Genomic DNA, 14,438 nt, shown 5'->3' on the forward strand with positions numbered 1-14,438 from the left:
GTGACTCCCCGATGTGATGTGCCCTGCATTCACTTAAAGCAAATACTTAAGGGAAATGTTTCACTTCACATTTAATTTAAGTTAAATTTAAATTAATTTAATACATGCAGTTTAATTTAGTTAAATTAATTCACTTAGCATTTAAGTGACTATTTAAGTGAAATAACTTCTTGTCATTTCTTGTGACCAAAACATGTTCCAAACAGTGAGCAGAGGGGACAGCAGAAGTTACAACTGTGTACCTCTTCTGTGATGCTGTCCTGGCTCTTCCCTGTTCCATACCCTTAACAAAGCTCAATAAACATTATTCTGAGTTTTAAAAAAAAATTCTACAACAAATGAACTCCATTCTTCTGCCACCAGAAAGGCTCATAAAATCATATCATTGGAGAAAACAATGGGGGAAGAAGTTTTCTATGTATGAATTTCTTGCAGTCCCATAAAACTGAGGCTTTACCACACACACACGCACACACACGAATAGATTAAAGGTCAGTATGCCATTGACTCCACAATGATACAGAGAAGCAGAGGTTTGCAGAAAAGGGCCGTGACTCAGCAAATACATACTGACTGCTCTGCCCATTCAATCAGCCAAGTGGATAGAGTCACTACTTACTTGACCAACCCTACTACACTCAACGAAGTGTACGGACACCAAAATAACTCTTCACCCCACAATGCTTACTTTATAGAGCACAGATCTCTGAAGCCAGCTAAGGACAAGCAAATTCCAGATTATTCGCGTTAACAGAAGGGAAGCCAAGCACAGGTTAGTAGAGTGATTCTCACAGTACGTGCTCTGAACCAGCATCATCGGCCCTGCCTGGGAACCCGTGGGAAATGCAGTCTCTCAGGACGAGCCCCCACATTTCTCAGTCAAAAACTTGCAACCTCGGGGGTTGTGATGCATGCCAAAGGCTGAGCACCACTGGATCAGTGAAACCCAAAGACCGTCTGAAGGCTTACGTCATCCAGTGATTTGAGGACTTCACCATCCACAAATTTGGTAACATTGTAGCCAGATATCTGACTGAATTCCACTTATTTCTTTGTCTTTCCAATTATCCCCCCCAGGTAGAAGTATAAGCAATGGAGGAAAGAGATATAAAAGAGCAAAATCTGGGGACAATAAGGGTATCCGTCATGGTTTCCGTAGGAGTTAGGTACCCTGCATCTTGGCCAATCGACAGTTCCCTGTTAAAGTCTGTCAGGTTGCAAAACATGAGTAATAATCTTTCACAGAATTAGTCTTCCATTGTGTGCTATCGGCAAAGAGGGGGCAGAATGTTATTATATCAGAGACAGTTCTCTTGATCTGCTTTGGGGCAACAGAATTAGTAGAAATTAAATAGGACAAGATACATCTAGTGTATTATTAAACAGTTCCCCAAAAACAAATCTTGGGAGAATTCAGTGGGTCCCAAGAGAAAGATCACAGTAATTTGGAGATTTTTACCACTGATTCCATTTTCAGGTAGACGGTGTCTAATTCTGTTGCAAAAATATGACAGCCTGTCTCGTCTCCAGAACCCCTTGGCTCTCCCAGCCCGAAGCAGGAATCCTGTGAATAAACCTAACACATTGGTTAAGAATGAGACAGCTCTGAAGTCTGAAGCCAATGATTTAGTTCAAGGCACCTAGTAGGGCGGATGCGGAATTTATGGGGAAGGGCGGAGGCGTGAGGGCCAGCTAAGCCTGAGCGAATATACTCCCAGGCAAGAAGGCCAGTCTAAAATGAATACAAAATGTGACTTTCTGTTAAAACTTGAGTTCCCTCAAAGATAAATTTTGCCCTTTGCCCTACACCCGCTGTAATGATTCAGATCATCTCCAACCCAATCATAATTTGTTTGATTTAAAAACGGATCTCCTTTATACTTGTCCAAAATAGCACTCAGACCTGGTTTCCAAGTGGCACATTTTGCTAAAAATTCACTTCCTAAAGAAAATACGTTAAAAAGAGAAAAGCTACACGGCAAGAAGGTTTTTTAGCGGAAAGTTTTAGGGGAAGTCATTTCACATAACTGCCTTCTACTCTGCGATGTACACTGTGATTATGGCGCTCTGAAACAAGACATACCAGTGAGTACGTGTAAATGAATTTCTAATACTAACAGCCAACATTAATTAAGCACTTATTAGGTGCTTGGCATTGCTTTAGCCGTTTTAATTAAATTGCATGATTTCAGTTTCAAAAGTCCTTGAAGTAGAAACTGTTGCCTCCATTGTACAGATGAGGAAATGGGAGTGTAGCGAGATAAAAAAATTATTGCTGCAGGAATTGGCCAGGCAGGATTTAGGACCGGGACTGTCTCTCTCCCAGTCCGTCATCGGAACCACCACACTGCACTGCTTCTCTGAAGCAGCCCTTCATCTCTGGGGTCTTGTTTCCAGGGGCGGCCCACCATTCAGAATGCACCTGTCTCAGTCGTTGACCCTGTCTGGGCATCCTAAGGGCATCACGACCAAGCTTAGTGACAGCCTCCAGCTCACGTGATCTGGGATGTTCGGCCTCAGCCTCAGAGCTTGAAGTCCCCCCACCTAGATCTGCCGGGTGTGCTCCTGCCTCGTGACCCTTCCTGGCTTCTGCTCGTCTCCTGGTTTGGATCCACGTGGCTGGCAGCCGTGCCTGGGATCTGATCCCTGCGGACTTTCCTTGCACTTGCTCAGTTCTCGGAAGCACATTCAATATACAGCGGTGACGACTGACTCTACCCTTGGGCAGGGCTTGGCGGCTCTGATTAGAGTTCTAAGTCTTGATCTGGGCTGGTCTTGCTGGCTTCTTGCGTCTCAAAGAAGGGCCGCACCGCAACCGTTCCTCAAGCTGGACGACCAGACTTATTCACAGAAAGAGACCCGCGTCTTTTTCTGCTTGAGGGCCATTCTCCTATTGGATGTCCCATCAAGTTCCTACATCTGGTCTAAGAGAAGTGACTCCTTAAAAAATAAACAAGTAAATAAAAATAATAATAACACCCTACACTTAGCAGGTGCGACCACGAGCCAGTCTCTGGACCGGCTTCTCAAGTTTCCTTTCTCTCATCTATCTCACAACCACCCCGAGACCGGAAATACTACCACGTTCAGCTGGGACTGGGAGAAGCCACACGGCTTGCCCTGCAGCACGCCGCCAGCAAGTCACGAAGCCGAGATTTACACCCGGGAAGCCCAGCTCCAGAGCCCGCGCTCCAGCCCTTGCTCCCAGCCGCCTCCCAGAGCCGCGCGTGGCAGCCGGACCCACAGCGCCCAGACTGCTCAGGCCGCGCTGGACTAACTCCGTTCTGTGCCATAGGGGTCTGCCGTCCCCAGCCATGGACATTAGGCTTCTCCTCATTCTGTCATTATTCTTTTTAAAATATCAACGTGCTATTTTAAAAAGGCAACAGATGTTGCCTCACATCTTGTTCTATTACAGTCCACGAACAGCGAAGAAGGGCGGGAGAGCTGGTTGACAGCCTTTTCTACAGGGTTTTTCTGGCACTTTTTTTTTTCCTGCCTTCATTACCACTCTATTCTTCTTAACCTCACTCAACTTCTAAAAGACAGATTTCTCTTCCCCTGCACCTTCCTCATTCTGCGTTTTGAATGGGAAGAAATACCAGGGGGAAGACCCTTGGATTGTGATTCTTCCATTGATCGATCATTGTCCTGACGACCTCCTGACGTCAAAGCCAGAGGCACCTGTGAAAAGTGCTTGAAATGACTCTTGAATGTGACCTGATCATCTGAAGATGTCTGCAACCCCACGTCGTTAAGTTTCATGCGATTTCATTAACAGGGGGTTTACACTGCCGGACGTGTTCAGTTTCAGTAGAAACAGAAAATGACACAAACGTGACAGCATGACTCAAATCGCACTTTTTCAAATGAAAGAGCAACTACATTTCTTGAGATGCTGAGTTAGTGTTTGCTCTTTACCCTGCAGTCCGTCCCTCCATCCTTTTACTTACACCTTTACATATCCAAGTATTTCTTCAGACCTGTTGTGTATCTGTTCCATGCCAACCACTGTGCTCAAGTGTTGGGTATACAAACGTTGCCAAAACATGGCTTCTGTACACTGCTTACTGAATTGAGACTCAAGGACAGAGTTCTGGATAAAGTAGAAAAGGCAGCTTCATGTATTTGCCAGTCCAAGGAGGTCACAGTGGGCTAATGACTCTAAGATGCGAGGCTGCTGGGGAGAGAAGGCAGGGGGTTTTATGGGAAAAGTTCAAGAGTTCAAGGGGCAGACTTGGTTTCCATAGAGAGCCCATATGGGGTAACAGATTGCTACAAAGCTGTTCTTGTTTTTGCAGATTCAGGGGTCCCCTTCCCCCTGCTGGGTATGAAGTTCACCTCCAGCTTTGAGACTCTCTTAATGTTCTCGTACCTAGAACAACAGATGTGTAGGAAGGGGCTCCATGGAAAAGAGCTCTAGAGGAAAATGTGCTCAGTTTAAAGTCAGGTTGATAAATGCTTTTAGCCTCTTAAGCAGGCTCAGGCCTGGGACATCCTGTGGCCGACTGAGGCCTGTACCTGGAACAACAGGATAAAAGGGAACCACACAGGGTCAAGAGGAGGGCACTGGGGTCAGGAGCAGGGCACTGAGCATGATCCCTGCACACAGCACCAGCACCACAAGGGGGCTGGGCGGACCACCAAGCCTCCCTCCTCCCCAGCCTAACCCTGGTCAGCAGCAGCATAGAAAAAGACCCTCTAACCCACGATACAGTTAAGGAGCTACAGACTTCATTGCCGATATCAGATGGTCACCGATGACAACAGGGTCCTGCTGGGTTACACAAACATTAAGCCAAAAGCTTCCACACTCTGTGATAAGCACCTTAGGGGGATGTGAGGCACTAAAGGAACAGAGAGACCCGGGGAATCTCTCTTGACTTAGTTAAGGACAGGACAGGACAATAAACCTGCACGGTGGACCTCTTATCTAAACTCACTTTAATGGATTAAAGAGAAAGTTGGTGCCTGGATGGTTAAGAGCAATGAAGAAGCACAGTTCTGAAATTCCGAGCTGGTACAACTGGGTACATATCGATGTTCTTACTCCAGATGATAGAAATAAGAATAAGATATAAAATGGTAACTTTGGACACACTGAGTGTGAAGTGTGTGTGTTACCTGTAGGCAGAATGAGTTACCAAAGGGAGGGTTGAAATTACGGGAGCAAAATTCAGGGAGCTAGGTGTAAGAAACTACATGTTGTGTTTATATTGGCCTTTCCAGTTGCTTCATGAGCAGTGTTGTGCATACTACAATTATACAATTTATGTCAGTTCTGTCTGATTTCTTCATCCCTTCATAGTCCTTATTTAGTGTTTTCTACAGAGAGGGATAATCGAACGAGGAATGGAATACTAAATCCATCTTCCTCCTGCAGGTCAAAAAGTTCAATAAATCCACTAAAATTTTTCTCAGCATCATACTTCCAAAATCAAAATCAGTGTTCTTTCAATAACCTAAGACATAACATCATTAGAAAAAATCCTAGCCATTCCCTTGACAGCCAAGGCCACTTTCTATTCTGTTAAGTAATTAACAATCCTTCACCCTTGATAATAACGGTGAACTGGGGCCAACCAGCAGTAAAGCAAATGCAGTTTAGAATTAAAAGCTGACTGTAAAGACACACACATACCGCCCCCTATAAACATAACATTGTCAAAAATGCAAAGTAACGTGAAGGAGGTGGAGAGAAATTCCTGGGATTAACCGCATGTGACATAGCAAATATCTTGGGATGCTAATTTGTGAGGGACGGGCATAGAATTACAGAAGAAAATTAGAATTTCACTGTGCTCTACATTAATCCGTTTAAAATATGCGTGTAGAGATCGAAATATAACCTGGAAGTGACTCTATTTTCAAAAAAGCTGGTTATGTATGACCTCAAAATAATGAACCATAAATGGCGGCGCGTGGCAGCCCCAAGTATGCTCTGTCCTTGCATTAAAAATAATGCAGATGTCATGGGACTACCAGCTAAGGTAAGTGGAATAAATAAACCAAATCCATTGGAAGGTGATTTTTGAAATATAAAAACCGAGGAGTGATGACCACAAGAAGCTTAGAAATGCCTGGCAGAGGCAGCCCAGTCTCACTTGGGTCTAGGAGATTTTACTCTAATTTTCTCAAGTCAGAGTTCATGGTGCTAATGACTCCCGAGAAGGCTAAAATGGGCAGAATCCATTTTAGACACTGGCAGGATCTTTTCATGGGAATAACCTAGTGTTTCACATATAAGAAGAAGTCTTTTAATGGGGCTGTACTATCCATATTCAGGGCTGGGGTAGTGTTTGAGTGGGGGATGTAGTGATGGGAGCATTGGCAACAAACAGAAAGTCAACAGCTGGGGAAACCTGGACTCTTTCTACTAGAGTTGGTCATTTAATTGTATTTGCAGAGTTGCCGCCCCAAAAGGAGTCACAAATTGCTTGCAGGGGAAAAAAAAAAAAAGACTTTGCTGTAAGTCAGCTTTGCTGTTAATGAATGGGAGGTTAGGAACCTGGGGACTGGAGCCCTATCATCTGCCGAGAAGAACATTTCATGTTTAAAAAAATCCATGAGGCTTTGAAGTGATATCTGATCTCCTTAGAAACTGTGATACATCTGAAATACCTTGAAATATCTGCCTACTTTTTCCAGAGTCTGTGTCAATAACGCTTTTTACAAACACGCGCCAAATCCAGGGTAATAAGTAACTGAAGCAAACAAAGATGCAGTGAAAAGGTTCAGCCGAATCGCATCTTTCCCCATTTCTGGATGTTTCTATGCCTGCAAAAAAAAGGCGAGTCCTGGGTGTCAAGCCCTCCATTCAGTGTTCTCACTCCTCCTCGTCAAACATGCAGTAAAGTAAGCTAGCGACGCTGACTCCTTCCTGTTAAGACGATGACGGTGAACATGGGGCAGCAATTTGCCACTCACCCCCAAGGTGTCCAAGGCAGGCATTACTAATCAATTGTAGCACTTTGCGCCCTCGGAATCCGCTCAGTGGCGTGGGACAGAAAACCTCTTTACCTTCCTTCTCCAAGAGGTCGTATTTTGACAGCATTGTCAAAAACAACGTGATACAGTTTCTAACACAGATACATTAACCACTGTATCTCTACTTCTATTTAAACATAGATATTTACATTATTAAATAGCAATTAATATTTAATTGAATACTTTGTGTTATTACCAATCAGACCACTGACAAATATTTTTGCCTAAATGACGCTGCGGCCCCTTCTCCTCTCCTCTCAAACGTTTTCTTTGCTCTGGACACCCACGATCAGGGACAAGTCAGAAATCTGACCACAGATGTCAGGAATGTCAATAACGAGATTGCTAACTTAGTGCCGACTTGATTTCCTTAAACGTCACCCTCCTTTAGGAAACGTATTGATTGCTCTTTTTAAAAGGGTTGATATGTTCATTGTATATATTTGTTTGTTTTCTTTAAATAAAAATAATCTCTCTTGCAAAAAAAAAAAAAAGATGTGTTAACACTTTTCTTCCCATAGCTAATTTTTAGGGACAAATTGTGACCTTTGTACTGTTATGAGAGTCTAAGTTGCTAATTAATGAAATCATTAAGCAGAAGACATAGGTAGGAACAGAAGTGCAAAGCATCTGGGGGATGATTTTCAATCAGATGATAAAAATTAGTGGAATATATTAACAAGCGGGATGTCTGAAGTGCAAATGACCATCACAGATATGCTCTGATTATCATTAAAAAATAAAAAAGTTGCATTCAAGCTATTAATATTAGAGCACGTACTGATCCTTGAACACTGATGGCAAAAATGCTGTAGGCTAACTCCTTAAGCGCTGGCTTCATCCCACGGGAATTCCCATTTGATTTCAGTACCTTGGGAAGCAAATGTTTCACAGCTTTGAGCAGTGGGTCAACACAACAGAAAGGAAGACGAGAGGTCTGCCCTTTTTCCTGCAGGGCTTCCCTGAGTGCCGCCAGAGAGGAGCGGGTGCTCCACCAATGCTGAAGGCCAGTCGTGAGGAAATCTGTGTGTCATGGGTTCGAGACGAAGTTGGCAAAGGCCTTAGCAGAAAAGCACTGCAATCCCAGCCAGGCGAAGAAAAAAAACAGCCTCCACAGGGTCACTGAGAAATTTACCCGTTGGCCTTCTCTACCGGACAAATGTGTGTCGTCTTTTCTAATTCACTCAGGTGGGTAGGCAGCCAGCCCACTGATTAACTGTCTTCATTTGCATTTTTTCAATTACAGGTAAGTAAACCTTGGGGATTCCCATGAAGGCTTAATTACAGTCAACAGATTTCCTAAATATGGCTTAAAGCCATGTTTTTCCTTCACCATTGCAGGCAGAACAGTTCTTGCTCAACCCCAAACAAGGCGTCCTTGCTGACCTTGGAATCCCAAGGAGAAACGGGGCTACTGAGATGGGTTACCCCTCGGAAAGTCATGAACAGGCGTCTCTGTTCCTCCGGGCAGTCCCCACCTCCCCTTTCTGTATTCCTTCCTTCCCGTGCTTTCCTTTTCCTTTTCCTTTCACACCAGGATCCCCTGGCCCAGAGGTCTTCTCTGGGTTGTTTACACACAGCAACAGAACCACAGGAAATAAATACAAGAGAAATGCCAGTGGATGTACGTGTGTGCCGCGCACTGATGGCTGACCTTGTCACCTCTGATTATGACAATCGGCACGTCATCACTATCCAAGGTTCAGACCTTCAATGGGCTAAAACTCTTTTTTGGCCCTTCCTATAGGACAGCCAGTCAGTGGAAGATCACCACCTTGGATGCCTTCATTTCCTCATTCCACCCTCCCTCCCATGCCTTACTAGAGTGACTGGGAGACAAATCTAAGATAGGCCATTGCCCAAGAATATAAGAGAAATAAGTCTGCATGAAACAAATCAAAGAGCCACCAATGGATCCAGTGCTCTCAGAAGTGCCTCACTCTGTATGGTCTTGGTCTACCCGTTGATAAGTGATGACAGTGACTCAACGCCTGATAAAATGGCTCCTCGGCTCCAGCACGCAATGTCCAACCACTAAGTGGAAAATAGATCATAAGATCAGAGGCCCCAGGTGTAGGCGCTGGAGGTGATGGGGGACTGTGCCTGGAGGTGCATAGTCTGGAAGCCTGGACTATTCCTCCCCGTCCTTTGTGTTTGCTGCCTCTCCTCAGAATCGGAGTCCCCTCTCCCGCTGCGTTCTTCCAAGTCCTGTGCATTCGCTCCCCTCTGGCAAGAGACTGTTATATTTCATGCTCTGCCTCCTGCTCTCCTGGTTGCTCCTTCCCTTTCTGTCTTTTCTTAGAGTGAAGGAAAGCATGGGCTCTGGCCCCAGAGCCTGAGTTCAAACCCTGATGGGACCAACCATGATGTGATCTCGAGGAGCTGCTTAACCTAGCTCTTTCTGAAGTCCTTTACCTTGGCTTTATCTGAATTGGAAGTTTAAAAAGCCCTTTCTAGAATTACTACTATTAAATGAGACAATGGCCTGAAAGCTGAGCGCCTGGCACACGGAAGCCCTTGGAAAATCTTAAGCTTTTGTTCTGACTGTGATCGTCTCTCCTTAAATCACCGTTTGAGTCCAAAAGGGGTCTCTGTAATCATGTTGTCCATTTCCACTTCCTCCTCTGTACTTTCTTCTTTCGGGGTTTCTCTTCTCCATCCAGAATTCTGGGCTCTCTCTAACCCTCTTCCTACTGAATCTACCACCCCCTCGGCTTGCTCTCAATGCCTGATCATTACAGTTTCACTGTGTTAGGGATGAGGGCATAGAGAAGTCCCCCAGGGGAACAGAATGACACCAAAAGATGGACCTTTTCTAGCATTACTGCATCCTTTAGATGGAGGGAAGGTGGGCTCAAGATTCAGTGCAAGGAAGCATGGGTGGGCTTACGTACCACACCCAAAATATCTAAGAACATTTAGGGTTTGCAGGGGTTGCAGAAAGACTTGAGACTAATAATAAAAAAAGGTGAAGGTGGCTCTAGTCAGAAATGGAAGGAAGGCAATCGGGTCTGGGAATGAAATGTTTAAAGATTTGACTTGAGAGGCATCAAAAGAAATAGTATAAAATATTTTATTACTTGTATCACTTAAATTCCAAAAATTCAGCCTCTTCATTATGGTTAACATAGTATTTCTAGATATTTCTTATTAAAAAGCAAATAACGTTGCCTGGGAAGTTTAACAGCCTATTCTTTCAATGTCTACCCTCTTCTTAGAACCCAGCTGAGGGCCCCAGGCACCTCACATGTGGCGCCCCTTCTGTCCCAGGGGGGCCCATATGACACTGGAGATCAGTCTCCCAAGCCCTGTGTTTCATCTCCATCAAAGCACAGTCGGGTCCCTAGATTTGTTTCCTAAAGTCTTAAGTCTATTTTCCTACAAAATGGGCTTCTTTTTTTTAATCTTTAGCCCTTTGAACCTCACACCTGCCATCTCCAACTAAGATCAACCTATCTCATTATCTTAATCCATCAACAGACTCACAGGGTTGAATCTACCTGTCCTTCAGGGGCGCTTGAAATTCTCATCCATCCAGCTTCCCAGAACGTGAGCATCATCAGTCCTGCTGCCTTTGGTCGTACTGTGCTCATGTTTATTAATATATTAGCAAAGGGCAGGGCTTGAGAACAGACTCTCTAACCAGGAAATCCTGGATAATTAGAAGTCAGAATATAAAGAGAAGATGTTAAGCTATGGCCCGGAAAGGCCAGGATATATTAAGAAGTAGAACAGGTACAAAAACGAAAACAAAAACAAAAACTACAGAATGGACAACCTTTAAACAACCCATACTTGTCAGTGCTTGAGCCTCTTCCAGAACCAGTAAAGCAAGGATGGTTGATGTGTGTCACACCTGCTACCATTTCTTCCTTGGTACCGCTGGCAGGTACCAATATAACACTCCTTTGTACTGTGGGTCCTAGATGTGGTCCCAGAATGTCTCAAAACACAGCCCAGCCAGTCATTAGCATCTGATGAGAGCTAGCCATCGAGATTAAACCCATTTACTATATCCACCGTGGGCCTTCTGACCTTCCCCCACAAAGCCTGTGCTTTGATTAACTGTGGAATATTAATATCATTTCTCCCTCATGATCGTATTTTTCTCCTCACATAATTCATAAAGAATGATCTCTTGAATATAATGCAGAAAACTGAAGTGCAATGTTAGGCACATATGTACGTCTATAAAATAATTCACTACATTAACCTAAAATTTCAACTCTTCTTTTATTACAGAAATGAGAATTACAAGAAGAAGAAATGGGCATCATTACTCAAGGGCTCGTAAGAGGCCTTCAGCAGAATGCACCCCTTAAAGCCAATAATTTTAATTAAATTAGTTTTACATTTGAGCTGTTGATCCACGGCTTTTTATAACTGATGCATTTTTCTGTGTTCTTTGGAACATTCTTTGAGTAGACACAGAATAATGCCTCCAAAGCATTTTCTTTCTTCCTGGTCACTGCTTTTCTCAGTGTGAGATGTAAACCCACTGCCAACACCATCACCTACTCAATTAATTTCCAAGTGTTCACTGGGCACCATCACAGATTCAGACAGAGGCTTCCTATCTTTAACTGAGAACACAACGCAATGAGTGGTAAGCGCTAAGTATTTAACTTCCGTTTACATCCTACTTCACATTCTTATAAGAGTTATTACTTTCACAAAGGCCTCTTGACATTTATAGAAAGACCTAAGCTTCTCTAGACTTTTCTTGATGATTCTTCTCACCATTCTAGAGACAAGGTCAAGCTGCCCACTCTCCCCAGTTCTCTTAGCCTCAGTTATTGGCAACATACTTCCTCCAACTGTTTGCTAAACATCCAGAATCTTACGCTCTGCCTTGTTCTCTCTGACTCATCATCCAATCCGCCATCACATCCTGTCAACAGCATCTCTGAAATACACCCAGTACCTTACCTCTTTCTCACCTTCTGCAGTTACCTCCATGGCCAGATCCCGTTAGAATCTCTTATTAGACTGTTGCAGTATCTCCCCCTAACTGATTTCCTTGCTCCCTCCCCTTTCCTCCCTTCAGTATATCCTTAAACGAGTTAGAATGGTCCTGTTAAATGGACTCAAATAATGTCAGCTTTTCTTCTCAGCATCATCCAGTGGTTCCCCACCTCGGTCTGAGCAAAATCCAAAGCTACCGAAGTAGCCTTCGAGGTCGTATAATCGGTCCCCAACATTCCGATTTCACCCGACTCAATACTGACTCCCGCCGCTACTGCTCAGACGGACCAGTCATGCCCACATCTCACAGCCATTTCTTCTGCCTAGAACGTTCTTCCCCCAGATACGCCATTAGCTCTTCAATCAAATAACCAGTAAAACTTCCTAGTGAAAACTTCCCTTTTCAAATTGCAACTCCGTTCCTACCCTTAACCCCTCGATTTTCTATCCTTCTTCCATTTTAATGTTTTTTTCATACACTCATCATCATCCGACAAATATTTTCTTCATGAGTTTATTGTCCCTCACCCTGCTATAATATCCCAAACACCTAAACAGTGTCTGGCATATGGGTCTGCCACGAATATTTGCTGAATGCTGTTGAATAATTGCAAATTTATGGAGGAGGAAACAGGAGATGACAAAGCTTGTCCCGAAACAAAAATGGCTAGTCCAGCGGTCAATCTCCCATGCTTTCGACCTGTTCGTTCTTCCATGGAATAGTCCCCAGAGGTGTAATATTGGCAGGAGAGTGGAATTTAGGAGATAAGTGCTGGCCGGCCACAATGCAAATCCTGTGCCCTCTTCCTCTCGCTGTACCCGCAGTACATGGCTTCAGGAACAGCCTTTGCTCAGGAAACATCCACAGTCCAGCTGTTTGTGTTTATTGCTCTCTGTGTATGAAACGCTGATCTTTCTTTGAGAACCACCTCCCTCATTAACAGGACCAGCATCTGGGAGGCACTGAGCTGTGTTTGCTAGGTGGCTCCATAAATGATCTCTAAGCTTCAAAAGACGTTTAAGGTACGTAAGATCATCTGCTCTTTACATATGAGGAAACAAATGGGGAAAAGCTAAGTTCTTTGTGAGCTTAGAGTCACACGTTTACATCGGGTAGAGCTCAGCTTCAAATCACATGGCACATGACATGCAACCTTCCTTGACCAGGAGGATTCACCTGCTCTGAACTCTGTGCTCTGGGCACTTGGTGCCGTTTATCTGGAGCTCAGGATGAGCCACGGTGAATCTGACTATTCACAAGTGTGAATCACGTGCCCAAGCAGGAATGAGGTGAATTTCCTTAAGCCACCAAGGAGAAAAGGTCACACCAACTTCCAGTCTTGCAACCATGATTCACATGAGATGTGAAGAAGGCACACTGCAGGGACATCATCTTCTACTCACTCATTTTCTTGCCGCAACGAAAAAACATCTTCATGTTCAAAGAAAACTCGGTCAAATACAGCATCGAATTCCCCTCCCTCTTAGCCAACACATCTACTGCTTGCTGTTTATCCAAACATTATGAAAGAACTTTATTCTACATTTCTACAACATAGCCTTTTACTCAGCCATACAGTGGGCACCATGAGACGATGGAAGACCGACACAGTTTTTAAGAACCCAACGTACATTAGTTGTTACCAGCTGCTCTGTATAATCTGTATTTCTTATTCACCGTCTGGTCAATGGGGGGCAAGACCAGCAACGTCCTTAAAATGCACAAAGCGCAGCTGCACAAAGAAAAACTGGCTCTAATCTTGGCTGTGCCAGGTACCGACTGTGACAGTTTGAGACGCTCTTGTAACCTCTCTGAGTTTCTATTTCTTCAATTACAAAATGGGTTACTAATACCAACGTACTTTCACCAGATATTGAGGTCTGAGTGAGAAGGTCAATTGAAGCACTTTTAAAATTTTAAGTAAGTATGTCGTTACAAAAAATTAATACATAACTTCTGGGTACCTTTTGGGAGTCGACTGATTGAAGTATCGCCAATTCACAATGTTGTGTTAATTGCTGGCATATAGCATACAGATATATATGTCTGTGTGTATATATTCCTTTTCATATTCTTTTCTATTATAGGCCATTACAAGGTATTGAATATAGTTCACTGCGCTACACAGTAGGACCTTGCTGTTTATTTTATATATAGTAGTTAGTAGCTACAGTCCCAGACTCCCAGTTTATCCCTCCCCACCACCCCCTTTCCCCCCAGTAACCATAAATTCATCACCTTTTTGTTTTTTAGATTCCACATATAAGTGGAATCATTTTTCTTTCTCTTTCTGGCTTACTTCACTCAGAATGAAAATCTCCAGGTCCATCCATCTTGCTGCAAGTGGCTTAATTTTATTCTTTTTTATGGCTGAGTAGTATTCCATTGTATAAATATACCACAACTTCCTTATCCAGTCATCTGTTGATGGACATTTAGGTTGTTTCCATGTCTTGGCTGTTGTAAACAGTGCTGCTCTGAACAC

At 43.8% G+C, this 14,438-nt stretch overlaps 1 protein-coding gene across 4 annotated transcripts in view; it reads right to left on the reverse strand.

Moving 5' to 3' along the window:
• Window positions 1–14,438, reverse strand: part of CTNNA2 (catenin alpha 2) — a 933,346-nt gene that overhangs the window by 2,697 nt on the left and 916,211 nt on the right. Inside the window, exon 19 of one of the 4 annotated variants that reach the window (XM_072951564.1) lies at window positions 1,460–1,576. The exons of the other annotated variants lie outside the window; for them this stretch is intronic. Within the exon in view, the coding sequence (XP_072807665.1) occupies window positions 1,460–1,576 (117 nt within the window). The remainder of the gene's footprint in view (window positions 1–1,459; window positions 1,577–14,438) is intronic. 4 annotated transcript variants of the gene reach the window in all.

The sequence above is a fragment of the Vicugna pacos genome, chromosome 28, assembly GCF_048564905.1.
Source record: "Vicugna pacos chromosome 28, VicPac4, whole genome shotgun sequence".
In the NCBI taxonomy this organism is placed as follows: domain Eukaryota; kingdom Metazoa; phylum Chordata; class Mammalia; order Artiodactyla; family Camelidae; genus Vicugna; species Vicugna pacos.